Source organism: Etheostoma spectabile, chromosome 4, assembly GCF_008692095.1.
Source record: "Etheostoma spectabile isolate EspeVRDwgs_2016 chromosome 4, UIUC_Espe_1.0, whole genome shotgun sequence".
NCBI lineage: Eukaryota > Metazoa > Chordata > Actinopteri > Perciformes > Percidae > Etheostoma > Etheostoma spectabile.
Genome location: NC_045736.1, coordinates 30,610,600 through 30,625,219, shown reverse-complemented (window position 1 = coordinate 30,625,219; position 14,620 = coordinate 30,610,600). Strand labels below are relative to the sequence as shown.

General features: G+C 41.2%; 1 protein-coding gene and 1 long non-coding RNA gene across 6 annotated transcripts in view; both read left to right on the top strand.

Moving 5' to 3' along the window:
- ephb2b (eph receptor B2b) overlaps window positions 1-8,550 on the top strand; it is a 131,295-nt gene extending 122,745 nt beyond the window's left edge. For 4 of the 5 annotated variants that reach the window (XM_032513529.1, XM_032513527.1, XM_032513528.1 and 1 more), the window contains exons 12-16: window positions 1,556-1,771; window positions 2,186-2,335; window positions 4,869-5,062; window positions 5,988-6,143; window positions 7,340-8,550. In XM_032513529.1, the coding sequence (XP_032369420.1) occupies window positions 1,556-1,771; window positions 2,186-2,335; window positions 4,869-5,062; window positions 5,988-6,143; window positions 7,340-7,448 (825 nt within the window). In that variant the 3' untranslated portion in view covers window positions 7,449-8,550. Of the gene's footprint in view, window positions 1-1,555; window positions 1,772-2,185; window positions 2,336-4,868; window positions 5,063-5,987; window positions 6,148-7,339 lie in introns of those variants that run through there. The other variant, XM_032513530.1, reaches the window with a different exon arrangement.
- A 5,547-nt stretch (window positions 8,551-14,097) lies between these two features.
- LOC116688663 (uncharacterized) overlaps window positions 14,098-14,620 on the top strand; it is an 11,858-nt gene continuing 11,335 nt past the window's right edge. Inside the window, exon 1 of the long non-coding RNA XR_004331829.1 lies at window positions 14,098-14,112. This is a non-coding gene — a long non-coding RNA (uncharacterized LOC116688663). The remainder of the gene's footprint in view (window positions 14,113-14,620) is intronic.

Below are 14,620 nucleotides of genomic sequence, written 5' to 3'. Positions count from 1 at the left end.
AGCTTGCCCCTTCCTCCTCATCCCCCCCCCTCCCTTCTGTGCTTCCGCGCACTCACCCCCCGTTAAAACACTACACACAATTAGCACAACCACGCACCCAATTAGAAGAACATCTCTTCTCATCTCTAGACCTTCTAAAATTAAAAACTCTTGCAAAAACTGATTTATAAAAAACATATTCTGTTCCCAAATGAAACACACACGTTTCATATGACTTATTTCAGTTTGAACCAGTTACACACTGTCGCTAACCTAAAACATGTCTAGCAATTCTACTTCTCAGTGATTAGAGAGTACTGTAAATGATGTACACAGAGAAAGTGCAAACACAGTAAGTTCACCAAACAATACACAAGACCCATGCTGCAGACTGAGGAAATTATAATTTATTTCTCTCTATATTCCCAAATCCGTCAACATGTAGACATGGAGAATCACAACAAAGCACGTCCCAGTTTTCATGCTACTACAGTAGTATGCATAACACTGTTAGCTCAGCAAACAACAAAGATACAATTCTGTATCCAATACAGGTTACAATTACATTAAAAAAAACTACAATACAAAAAATACTAGACTTACCTGCTGCATTTTTATAGTGCCTCAACCTGATTGGTGTGTCTATAAGTAAGCACACCTGATGGCTGTGTTCCACAGATTGGCTCACAGGTGTGGTCGTTTGACAGTCAGTGCTTTGGAATTGCAAGGAAGTGTGAGGCTTATAGTGGTGCACATCTGGCCCAATGGTTTGCTCCCTGAGTGTAAGGTTTTGATAATTTTGTAATACTTTGAATTTCAGTGTGTAAGCAATCAGAAAAAAACGTAAATACTCACCAAGTGCAATATTTTAAATGTTTAAAAATGCAATGATGCATTAGAACGTTTCTTCCTCTTAAAAATCATCCACAAGGCTGATGCTTCTTCTTTAAAAGAAAATGTGCTACGCTCAACTCTGAAAAAACACGAGCCAATTGATCGGCCAGTAGAGGAGAGTGCTGCATTCCCAAGACTTTGTTTGGCAAATCATCCTTTTCTTTCATGCCTATAAGTCAGTGGAACCCCTAACACCTGATTACATGCACACATCCTCAAACTTTTTCATGCATGACAAAAGGAAGAAATTGTCAGAACAAACTTTTACACATGTATGAACTGTGCATGTGCGTGTGTGTAATAGGAGGGGTTAGGATTTTGATTGCATAGCTTTGTTGGGACAAGGTGGGGGGGACTGGTTTTAGGGATGTGGGAATGATTGAGCCCATGTAATAGTAATAATAGATAATAGTAATGATGCAACTTTGCACATTTGTATTATTGTTAATGTAAATTAGGTGTCAATGTGTTTGTAAAATTGTAAATTCAGATGTTTTGTACTTGACTTGCATTGAATATTTATTGTTTTACCGACCTGCCCAGGGACTAAGGGTGGAAATAGTAATTGTGCTACAACCTGGTACAATGCATCTCTCCTTGTTTTTATACAAGGTTAATGTTTAATCGTGCATTGTCCCTGTTTAAATGAAATTACATCACATTAAATATTTCTGTTTTACAGCAAAACGATGGGCAGTTTACTGTGATCCAGCTGGTTGGTATGCTACGCGGCATCGCCTCAGGCATGAAATACCTGGCCGACATGAACTATGTGCACCGCGACCTCGCTGCCCGGAACATCCTGGTCAACAGCAACCTTGTGTGCAAAGTGTCGGACTTCGGCCTCTCGCGCTTCCTGGAGGATGACACATCCGACCCTACCTACACTAGTGCTTTGGTAAGAACCATCTTCCCCTCAAGACTAAACCAAGCCCAAACAGTCTTTGCAAATACGCTTTTCTAATTATGTTGTGAATGAGAAGTTCTATTACATGCCCTGATTGAGAGTCCTATTCATCCAGCGCTGCCATTTCGTTTTATTTAACCCAGGTCTGACATACACCACACTGCACTGCACTCCCACACTGCTCTCTCTACCCATATAAAACATCATCTCTTCACCTGTCCTTTCCTTTCTCCTTCCCCAGTATTTAATGTAGCACACTTTACTCCCAGGGGTTTTGTTATATCCACATCCCAGTTTGGATTACCGTCAGCATTGTTGCTGTGTCTCTCTCCGGAGCCAGGACACTGTGACGGTCAGGTTTCGGTCTCGCTTCCCTCGCTGAGGTCGTGCTCTTTGTGTTTGCAGGGAGGGAAGATTCCTATCCGATGGACTGCACCCGAAGCTATCCAGTACAGGAAGTTCACCTCTGCCAGTGATGTGTGGAGCTACGGGATCGTCATGTGGGAGGTCATGTCCTACGGAGAGAGGCCTTACTGGGACATGACCAATCAAGATGTATGTATTTAACTTGCCCATGGTCATTTTTTAAATGCTGTTAATACTTGAGTCAGATTTCCCCCTTAAACATTTACTACAAATTTAACTACTACTAACATTACTACACACATACATGTATCTGCTTCCTTTCATTACAGCCTCAGACCCCTCAGAGATACATTTTGTCATTATATCTGCTTTCCCACAGCTAAACAGCAGCTTTCACTCATTGGCTTCATATGAAAATTCCCCCACACTCACCACAGACGCATAATCAGATCATTTGAAATGCACGGCAGTGCTCAGTGGACAATTTCTGCTCTTGACTGGAGCCTCCATTTCCTATCTCCCCCTGGGTAGCAGAGGATAGTGCAAATTATGGGGAGAGAGATAATGAAAATAGTTTCAAATTGAAAGTGAGAACACTAATGTGCTAAGAGGGACTGAGGACCTCGACGGTTATCTTATTAGCAGCTCCAGATAGTGTTTCTGCTCCATCGGGGTCCTCATTTGGAGGTCTCACGAATGAGATTAATCTGAGTCTGAACTGCAGCTCCTTTAATGGCCCTGGTAATGAGCAGGGGATTGGGCGTCCTCGTCACAAGTGTCCTCCAGGTTGTTTCACTCTGTTAAACGTGCACCACCTCTGTGTGCCCCCCCGACCAACAGCAACACCGGCCCAAGCCAGATGAATCTTTAATGTGGCTTTGGAGAGAGAGAGAGAGAGAGAGAGGGGGGAAGGGAGAATTAAATACTTTGTAAAGGCCAGAGATGAGGTCACAGCTGGCAGAAATGGGAAGTTGGTGGAATAAGGTTTATGTTCTTAATGACCTAAATGGTGTTTAACAACTCTTCACATGGGGAACTAATGTGGTGATTTGTGCACAAATATATATATTTATACATTTACATGTGCTTAAGTAATAACTATAATTGAACAGTTTGGACTTGGAGGCAGTAACACACAGTTAATGACTGCAGCAGTTGTTTTTACCACATGGTGAGAGGCACAGATGCTCTTGTTTTATGCTCCTCAGAAGAGAGAGGACCACAATGGAAATCAGCCTTCGGACTTTATTGTGTATTTTAACATTTTTTTCTGTCCTTCCAGTGTTATATATGGTTCATTTTTAAACCATCAAATTCAAATTAAAAGAGAGCATCGGTGCCAATGTTTACATTACATTACATATTTGGCACAAGTGTTGTGATTGTCACTTAAATTGGGGGTTTTATCCAAAACTCTACATAAAAAAGCTAGCACATACATTTATTATATACTTGTATCGTCTATGGAACATGAGAAGATGTTTATCAATTGGGCTATAGCAGTGGTGGAAAGTAACTCAATACATGTATTCAAGTACTGTAAATATATATGTAGTTTACAGTACTTTTACTTGACTTTAGTATTCCTATTTTATCCTACTTTATACTTCTACTACATTACATTTCAGGGGGTAATGTGGCATTTTTTTCTCCACTGCATTTATCTGACAGCTACACTTACTAGTTATTTGTCAGGTTAAGATTATAAGTTCATGATATCAATATATTGTTACAAGTTTAAACCAGTGGTTCTCCATCTTTTCGGTTTGTGATCTGTTAACATGAAAGAGTAGTATCTACTTGTGGCCAGGAGTTAGGAGTTACACCAAAGAGACATTTCCCCTTTAAACTAAAGTCTTCGATATCTTACAAAAACACAGAGCTTAGAGAAAAGTCTGGATAAATCAATGCAGAACTTTTTCTTTCCTACCACAATAATCATCTCACGACCCCTTTGATTAATCTTGTGAGCCTTTGGAGAAACCAAACTGTATATACAGTCGTTAAAGGTACAGTGCGTAGTTTCTGCCCCCCCCCCATGGGGAATTCTAAGTAATGACAACACAACTGTCCGCGTGTTCACATGATGTAGGCCTACTGTGCCCGCGCACCCATCACCACACAAGGGCCATTTTTGGGCATAACAAGTACTTTTACTTTTATAAGTGTTCTTTTTTTATACGACAGGCTTAAAGTTTTTTGTCGTATAAGAAAAAAGAGCACTAACAAATTTAAATAGTAGGCTAAATGAACTTGTTTGTATTAAGTACTTTTACTTTTGATAGTTTAAGTACATATTGTATGAATGAATAAGTGGTTTCTACTCGTGCCTGGCCGCTGATATGACCCATCCATTATAGGATTATTCAGACACATTTGAAATAAAAGCATTCCTAGTGCTGACACAAATCTAAATATGTACATATAGGGTACAAGTATAAAATGTACAATTCAAAAAAATAAAAAAAGATAAATACAAGTACAAGGTACTAACATAAAGTTAACATTTCAACATTAATGTTGTAAAAGCTTTTGTACGTTTACTTAAGTAGGATTTTGAAATCAGGACTTTTACTTGTATTGCTACTTTTACTTACACGTAAAAGTAAAGGATATGAGTACTTCTTCTGCCACTGGATCGTCCACTCTCCTCTCCATCAATCGGTCTCCTTTTTTGTAGAGCCTCATAGCAACCCTTAGAGATCTCTGTCTCCCCCTGCAGGTCATCAATGCCATAGAGCAGGACTACCGGCTGCCCCCACCCATGGACTGTCCCAGCGCGCTGCACCAGCTCATGCTCGACTGCTGGCAGAAGGACCGCAACAACCGGCCCAAGTACAGTCAGATCGTCAACAACCTCGACAAGATGATCCGCAATCCCAACGCGCTGAAGGCCATGACCCCGTTATCTTCAGGGTGAGCGGCAGGAACTGTTAATTAAATTAGTTTGAAGTGATTTACTTGGGTTCGCATTGTCTGTCAGTTATTCTCGGTATCGTAACATATGGTGCAGAGTAGACTAGTGTTTGAACGGGTGTTCTTCTCTTTTTCCCAGCTCGGCCCTGCATGTGTGTTTTATCTCATCTCTGTGTTCACTCTCTGTGCACGATCTGCATGTGTGTTTTATCTTGTCTCTGTAGGCATCCCACAAGACAGGCCTCTGGTTTGAGCATCATTTCCCATTGATGTGGATAATATCTTGAACAATATAATACTTCTGATATTCTTTAAATGTAAAGGCTTTTCTCTTCCTGACAGGAAATTCATGCTTCTGCCAGAGTGCCATCAATGGCAAAGTTGACTTTTTTTTTCCACACACAGTGTCTCTTGTTTCTCCTGGCGCCGAGCGGTTATGCAAATTAAAGCCTTTTGGTTTGATAGTTCAAATCCTACCCACGAATGCTTCAGGCAAAACCTGGATTGAAGCACTTTTGCATTTTTTTAAAACAAAACATTTCAAAGTGTTTCTGCTCTGGGTGTTGGTTTCCTCTGAGAGCGAAGTTTTTTTTTCTTCTAATTTCCATCATCCCTGTCTGTACATTCATTTGTGGTGGCGTGCCGGACCGAGGGCCAGATTTTCCACAGACACTGAGGGGATATATTGGCTCCTTGAAGCCTATCACTTCATTTGGAAAATACACTTTACGAGGAATCCGTTTGGAAAATATTGGTTCATGGATAAGGCCAGTGGGATCCTCTTTAAGTTCTGCCTAGCCTTTTGAAAATGTAATGTAATAATTCACGTTTGAATCATGTGCAGGTGGTCTGGGCCGTCTGTGACTTTGGAAGTGCCAGTTTGCATTATCGTTATTCTTAACGGCTCCCGCTTGTGTGTCCTCAGTGTTCATCTCCCTCTCCTGGACCGCAGCATCCCAGACTTCTCCAGCTTCAGCACTGTGGACGAGTGGCTGGATGCCATCAAGATGGGCCAGTACAAAGACAATTTTGCCAGCGCTGACTTTTCTACATTTGATGTTGTGTCCCAGATGACAATGGAGTAAGTGCTAATGATTCCTACCTGCTGGGTCTGAGAAGCATAAGGAAAATGAGCGCATAAAATGGATTTGCCTAGTCTCATATATCCTTAAACCTGAACCAGCTCCAGACTCTGCCTCTGGCCTTTTATAAAACATGCTTGCTGCACTGCATGTAATTAGCAGATCGTAATACTGCAGTTGCAAGGATGAACAGTGGGCACGATACCTCAGAAGCCATAACAACGCCCTATGTTCCATGCTATGTCTCTAGCGGGCCTCTCTTTGACCTTATTTTAAGGATTGAGAGGAAACATCATAGTATGGGGTTAGTTGGCCAAAGTATTGGGAGAAAAATCCTCCTTTCACACAAGATTAAATCATGTTAAGAATGCCACCTGTAGGAAATATAAAAATAATTTCCTGTCGACGGTTAACAGTATCACGAGCCAGAGATTAACCTCCCGAGATGTCGAGCTTCGATTCTTTGAAGACAACAGATGGAAGTGTGTAATCCAATAAGCGTGATTTCTTTCATGATTCAGAATTAGGAGAGAGGAATTTCATTTTCTAAAGGATAAGAAACTGTTGAACTGTCATGTTTGGAGCTGATTCCACTGCCTCCAAACAGAGTGGATTTTGCTGTTGGTATTTATTTAATATAACACATGTCCACTGCAATGAGTATTGTGTCTACAATAGACTGGAGTCCATGAGATGTTGTGAATGTGTAATTCTTAGCATTTGTGTTGGCGGTATGAGATGGCTGGGGTTTACCACATGAGTCAGTAGACAGACAAATACACTAAACTGGCATCCAAACATTTTTCTGGCCTTATATAAGCTTTCCATCCTCAACGATGGATGAACACGCAGCTGTTTCATGCCTCATCTTGCTTTTCATGTGTTTTTTCAGACGTTTTCTCTTAGCCTTTCTGCCATGCCTCCATTATGTTATGTTGTTGACAGACATGCATAGATAGTTAGATTCATACACAGATACATAGAACAATTCATAGATAGATAGACTCAAAGATAGATTCATAGATAGATAGATAGAGAGCGAGAGAGAGAGAGAGAGATACAAAGATGCATATATATACATAGATAGATAGATGCCTTTATAGATCCAAAGATACATAGATAATGTACAGTAGATAGAGTCTGCAGTGTTTGTAGTCCGTGGTAACATAATCCTGACATCTGTCTCTCGGCACAGGGACATCCTGAGGGTTGGTGTGACGTTAGCGGGCCATCAAAAGAAGATCCTCAACAGCGTCCAGATGATGCGGGCACAGATGAACCAGATCCAGTCGGTGGAGGTTTGACCCCTCCCCAGTGGAACAGAGAGGGGGTAAAAAGGCGGTTGGGATGCGGCTCTGGGTGCGGAGGATGGAGTGGATGTTTTTTTCGCGTTACAGTGTGTCTGGTCTTCCCACCAGGCTACCATTCATCCCCCGTTCCCCCCTCCAGTTCCCTCTTATCTCCTAACCCTGACTCTCCATCCATCTTCGGGATCAGCTGTGGAGAGGTGTGGAAAACAAAGGTCCATGTGATGAGGGCCCACAGCCAACCCATCTTTGGAGCCAGAAACATGGTGACCAGCAACACGTTTCTTCAATCTTCCTCCAATTTTCATTTGATGTTGAACTTCTTCTGTTGTTTTTTTTGGGGTTTGTTTCTTCTGATAATTTTGTAAAGATTTTTTTAAAGAAAAAAAAAAAGAAAACCTGAGAAAAGGCAAGGAGTTTATCTAAATTTATAGATGATATAAGCGTGTACACTAGACAAACTGAGTAGGAAAGCTACCCTTTAAAAGGGCAAAAAAAAATAAAAAAAATAAGAAGAGTTATGGAGACGAGGCCATCCTCAACAAGGTGTGGACATTGTCCCGGCATCTTCTTAATTCTGGACATCGTGAGGAGTCACAGAGTTCTCTGTGGCCTTCTGAAAGGCAAACCGCAGAGGAGACTGAGGGACGGTTTCCCCTGGAGAGAAAATAAATTCAAAAGAAAACCATGAAATGGACAACATTTGACAACACGTGACTGATGTCAAAACACATCCATTCAAACAATTCACACAGTGGAATCAACACTTAAGAAAAAGAAAAAAAACAAGACATAGTTTTTTTCTCATTGCAAGTCATTTTCTATATTGTGTTACATTTTGTGATGAAGAATTCCATCTCACCATGCAGTTTTTTTTTTTTTCTCTCTCACAGTGAAATATTCACAGCCTGCCAAATAGAACTCTTCCCGTTTTGCACCCCCGTCATGCTCCTGTACTGTACATATCAGATGCACTTGACCTGCCGTGACGCGAGGACTCAGAAACAGACAGAACTGACCGCAGGGGACATTTAAGTTGTTGTCACCGTCACTTTCTTTCCTTATTTTGTGAAAAAGGAAAAAATAGCTTGTGAAGAAAAAAAACAACAATAACAAACCAACGTCCTACATAGACTCAAAGAGAAACAGATTCTGCCGTTTACATCGGGGTCCACACATGCACACAGTGTGTCCTGTAATAGCATCCTCCTTCCTCTCCAGCGTCGTCCGCGCACACGCCGCACACACACACACACACACACACACACACACACAAAGAAGCAGTAGCTCCCGAAGCGCCGGGACTCGTGTTTGATAGCATGCTGAGTGAGTGGTTCATTTAACAGTGCTTTGATTTGCTGCAATTACTAGAACTCTGTTTAGTAAAAGCTTGGATTTGACACACTTTACAGAGTATAATGGGACTGCATTATATTCAGTGTTTCTTCTTCTTCTTCTTCTTCTTCTTCTTCCAGTTTTCCTTTTGAAAAGACTTACGTTTAAAGTATTAAAGTTTTGATACCACACATGGTTGTTTTACACACACACACATACACACATGCACACACACACACAGTCATGAATAGACTGTCAATCAGGCGTTGATGAATTGAAAAATCAAGAATGCAACGTGCTATATTTTTGCAACTCCTCTATGGATATTATTGAATTGTCATTATGATTACTTTTAGTTTTTGTTTTGTTTTCTGCACTGAGTCTATTGTTTGACTCCCAACAAAGTCTGGATCTTCCATCAATGCTTAGAAGTGTATTTTGGATCATGTTGGTGCACAAAACCGTGTAGATAAACCGCACTTCCCTGTGACTGGTTTGGATTTTATAGACCGTATATGCATTTGTTATATGGCCTCCTGTCTCGTGCGTACAGAGCTGTCAATCATTGGTTGCGTTGCCACTGGTAAATGGTTACGCGTGGGAAAAGATGGAGTTCGTAGCAATGCAATGATTCCCTGGAGTCGGTGAAGCAGGCAGGTGTTTTGTATACAGCCGGTAAATGATCTCGGCGGTGCAGTGTTCCCACCGGGCGCCGCTCCGAGACCTGACAGCCAGACACGGACGTCCAACTGTGAACCATCGGTCAGATGTGTCTAGTCACAGCGGGGCGGCCGCACCCCGATCACAGCCGCTCTGTCCAGGCACTGATTCTCCCTCTCTCCCCCTTGATCGCACACATGCCTGTCGGCCACCTGTCTGCCGCTCCCACTGATCTCCACGCGGTCGGCTTCCAGCAGTTGTCTGGTTTCGTCTCCGCGACTTTACAAGCGTCAACAGCAGCAGCAGCAGCAGACTGACGCTCATCAGCGGGGCAGTTGTGTCTTGTCTTAACTGGATGCTGCGTGCCACTGAGTATGTAGGACAAAAAAGATTGGACAATGCTTCTATGTTGGCTTGAACCACATTCTCAGGCTTGATCTGGGTTTTTGTGGCGTCCCTGCAGGCCGCTTTAGCCCCAAAGCCCTGGCTGAAAGAAAAGTGAGACACCTCAGTTACTGCAAACCCCTGTCCTCTTACCTTTCATTACACTGGCTCTCGTTATCCCTGGAGAAGTCAAGGACATGGGTGGAGGGATTTTTATTCTCTTTCTGCTCCATAATCCTCATCCGCAGTGCAACACATCTGAACAAATATTTCCCTGGAAGCTTTCATATCATATGAAACTGGGAGGACAATCATGAGCTGTTAGTCAGAGCTGAGAGATGATGAGAAGTGACCTAAATGCCACTGATGCCAACATGCAGACTGCTTTTTTTGTGTGTTTTAGACTGTCAACCCTTTCCATTCTTTAATACTTAACAGCTCATCAGTTTTATTTCGTGAGGCCTTCTCATGGTACGGCAAATATTCCACCGTCAGGAAAAACGCTTAATGGGTGAGAAATTAAGCAAGAAATGAATCTAAAGTATACACAAGGCTGGTGAGTTTCCTGCTCCGGTCCCATTAAAGCTCGTTCAGATGCTTATCCACGGACGCTGCCAAGACTTCGAGTTATTAATCAAGCAATTATCCTTGAACTTTGCTTCAAGGAATTACCTTAACCATGGTGGCCAGGCATGCTTATTGCTGGTCATAAAAATAGTGCTGAAGTTGACTTTATGTTGCATACTGTCAATATTTTCTTTGGGGCTAAGAGGATACTCTTTGTTGAACTCCTTCTGAAGGGTTAGATTGTTGATTCACATTTTATCTGAAGGAGTTTTAGGAAAACCTTTTTGATTGAACGAGTGTTTGAAAGCGCGACATTAAGTATTTATGTATCTTATTTTGATGGCACAAAAGAGACGTAGCGGGAGAATTAATTGACGCACTTATGTCAAGTGGTTCAAGTGTTTTTGACTGGCTCTCCAACAGCAGGCCAGCGGCTGCCTTTACACCAGAGCCCACGCTGTGAAAAAGCCCAAATCCAACCAAGTTACTAGTTCATCCGGTACCGTTTTCATGGAGGTGTGGGGATTATTCTCTCTTCACCTCCCTGAAATCAGACTAAATATTTAATACAAGTAAAATTATTGTCCATTAATGTAAATGGTACGGAACTGAACATTGAATAACTGGATAATTTGTATATACAGGAAGGTAAATGTGCCCTTCATGTTACATTCACTTGCATAAGTCTTCAGATTTATTAAGTTTTACAGCACAATTTGGCCATCTACACATGCACACTCCAGCTTCTCTAGTTTAAAAACCTTTTTACTGTTTTCCTTTGTAAATTGAAGTAGACGCAGCGTGGTCCTGGCTCACATGATGGGTTCACACTTAAAACATACTCTCATCCTACATATGTGAAGCAAAGTGAAAACCACTCAGTCCTGCCCTCATTGTGTGCCATTTTTGTTTCAAGGGCGGAGGAAAACCGTTAAGTCCCGGTGTTACTGTTACATGATCGTGTGCATAAACACGAGCCGGGCCAGGCTGTACCCACTGGGCTGCGTTTGAACGCCGCCCAACTCCAGCATGGTCCGAGCGAGAGATCTGCCTCCTGGACGCGTTAACCGCCTCCTGTTGTGGCGGACAGAAAATGGCTCCTATTTGATGGAGGCAGCACGAAGCACCAGAGCGCCCTCTACTGCTGTGGTGGTCAAATGTAGCTCGGATTGATATTTTCAGGTGCAGATATCCAGTCTGTGAACGCTGCAGCAGGCAGAGCTCCAGTGTTCAGGACACTTCAGAGTGCTGCTGATGGACAACAAGTCTGTGTCTTTCCCGTTTTTGGACAAACGTTCATACCAATGCCATACCACCTGTCTCCCCCGTCATGACCCTGTGTTCCATCTCTGCCCCCCCCCACTTGCCCCCTCCCACTACCACTCTGGCTGTTGGCCTGTACAGACGGGGCGTCTCCACATGTTCCCCTGTCCTCTAAAGCTCACATTGTAGACCAGTGCCGGTTCAGACCACTGTGACTGATGTGGGAGATCCTGTATTTCTGTATAAATGTATATTGACTGTAACCCTGTGAATGATGTAACAATTTCATTATTTGTAATATTGTCATTGGTTTATTTTCTAAAAATGGAAAGCCCAGCTTGACTCTCCTCAATAAAAAATAAGATCTGTTATAAAACTGGGATGAGTAGTGTGTTAATTATCTGTTTCTTACCTCCACTCCGGAGGTTTTGGAGGAGTCTGTCAGCAGGATTATGAATAAAATACTGGCCCGAATGTTATGAAACTTTGTGGAAGGGTGCAGCATGGGCCGAACAAGAACCCATTACATTTTTGAGCGGATTCCAATCACGGGGCACATACACATATTTTTTCCCCCTTTTGTTTACATTGTAAAATAGGGCGTTTATGCTGCATTCATGTGTCAGAATAATCAGAAAAATGAGTTTTTATTTGGACCATATGTTACAATAAATGTAATCTGTGGTATCACAAATGAGCAAAATGTAGCCAATGCTAATTGGAAAGCCAATAACTGGGGACTACAGATTTATTAATAAAACATAAAACATGTCTACATTACAGCTGCCTAAATGTAATAAAGCCGGATTTTAATTTCACATAAAAAGCAAGTAAATAAATGCTGTAAATAACTGTTGAAATAGTAATGTTTAGTTAATGTTAACACCAATATTAACAATTAAAAAAAAATCACTAATAGGCAAACTGCTTATTTGGTCTTTTTTAAATTGTGTTAAGCACAGAATAATGTTTTTACTATGCTATATTAGTATATAATGCCTTAGAAAACGTACAATTTCTGTGGAAAGCTTTTTAAATTAATAGTGAAAATCCGAGCTAGAAGACTATAAGCTACGCTAACTACTACTCTGAGATGGCTAGCCTTAGTTAAAGGAAACATGTGCTCATTTTCAACTTCATAATTGTATTTTGGGTTTCTAAAACTAGATTTGTCCAACTTGTTCTTTTCCCTGTAGTTGTTATCTGTAAATGTCAATTCGGATGAACAGAGACCCTGAAAGTCCTTCCAGATGAAAACTAAATGAAGCGGTGGCTAAATCAAATCAAGATGACGAGAGAGAAGCTTAGCTCCCGCTAAAGCTAACACTCTACTGAGGTAGTGAAAGTAGCCAGCGTCTTAGCTTTTGACTCAAGTGAAATTCATGCAATTTGCTGTGGTAAAAGCTACCTCTATTTCACATATGTGAATGTATTAAATTGTGAATGAATGTATGTAATTGGTAAAGTAATATTAATAGAGAGACAGACAATGTATAAATGTATAAAGGATTACCTAAAGAGAGTTCAGCATCTGCATTTTTCAGGTAATACTCTATGTATGCTCCATGGTTGTGGTTTTGGGTGTAAGGTAATCAGCTTTCAAAAGCCTAAAATGAATTTTTTTTACAGTTTGATGGACAACCTGGAAACTTTGGAAACCCCAATCTTTCCCTGATTGCTCTCTTGCAGAATACTGTCCTCTAGTACAGGGATTCCCAAAGTGGGGGTCGGGGACCCACAGGGGGGTCGCGAGCCAGAGAGGGGGGGTCGCGAGTTGATTTCCAGAAATAAAACTAAAATTTAAAAACGGTTAGAGATAGCATATGTTAGCCAGGATTTTGACACAAGATAAAACTAGTGGCTACATTTAAAATAAAACCAAGCAAAGAAATAAATAGGGAACAGCTCTTTTGATTTTCACGCCTATAGTGCATGCTTATATACATAATGTTATATAATGTTTACATACGTTTATAGTGGGGGGGTCGCTAGTCACTTGCACCGTTACTTTAAGGGGTCGTGGGCTGAAAGTTTTGGGAACCCCTGCTCTAGTAGATATTCCTATCATTCCAAAATATCTAATTTCATGTCTATTGTATGTTTTAACCCTTGTGTTGTCTTTCTAAAGTTTCTTATATCTGAAAAATGGGTTTCTTACAACCAAATTGCCCCAAAATAACTTGGATCGTTGTTCGCAGGTAAAATGAATGATTACTTGTATTAAATTCTGTGTGTTTTATTTAATTTTACAGATTTTGAAAAATAATGTTTAAATGGTTTTAGAACAGTCTCCTGACTGAACTTTGACATTCTGCGATTCCCTCAGCATCCTCCGATCATAGCCATTGGTCAAGATAATTCCTAATTTCTGCTTTTTTTAAGCAAAAAAAAAAAGTTATGATACCATTTAAATTAGGTTTATTGACCATGAATTTAAAAAAGCATTGAAAAAGTGAGAAAGAAACCATTTCGTAAAGCACCAAAAATAGTTCATTTTCAATTTTGACCCAGAAGGACAATGAGCTCACGGTCGACAACACAAGGGGTAAGAGATCGTGAATTTGAAAAAGTGAAAAGGATAACTTTTTAAAGCTCTTACACACAGGCCATTTGTTTTTCAGCTCACATTAAATTTCCAAATATGACTCAATAAGCCAACTTGCTGTAGTAACCATGTGAAAAATATTGAAAGGTGCTGCACAGCTCTGGCTTTAGCACCATAACAGCCACAGTTTGGATTCCCATGCTGAAAAACCAACGCTACAAGTAGGATACACATCTCGGAAGTCATTATTTAACACATTGCATCCATGACATTGATCACACTCCACAAAAGCCTCTCAGATGACACATCGTATTGGACTTACCAAAAAGCAGCGTGGATATTTTTTAAAAATCAAAACTGAGCCTTCGAGGGAGCATCACTTCTCTCAGTGTACCCCCCCCCCCCCCCCCCCCCC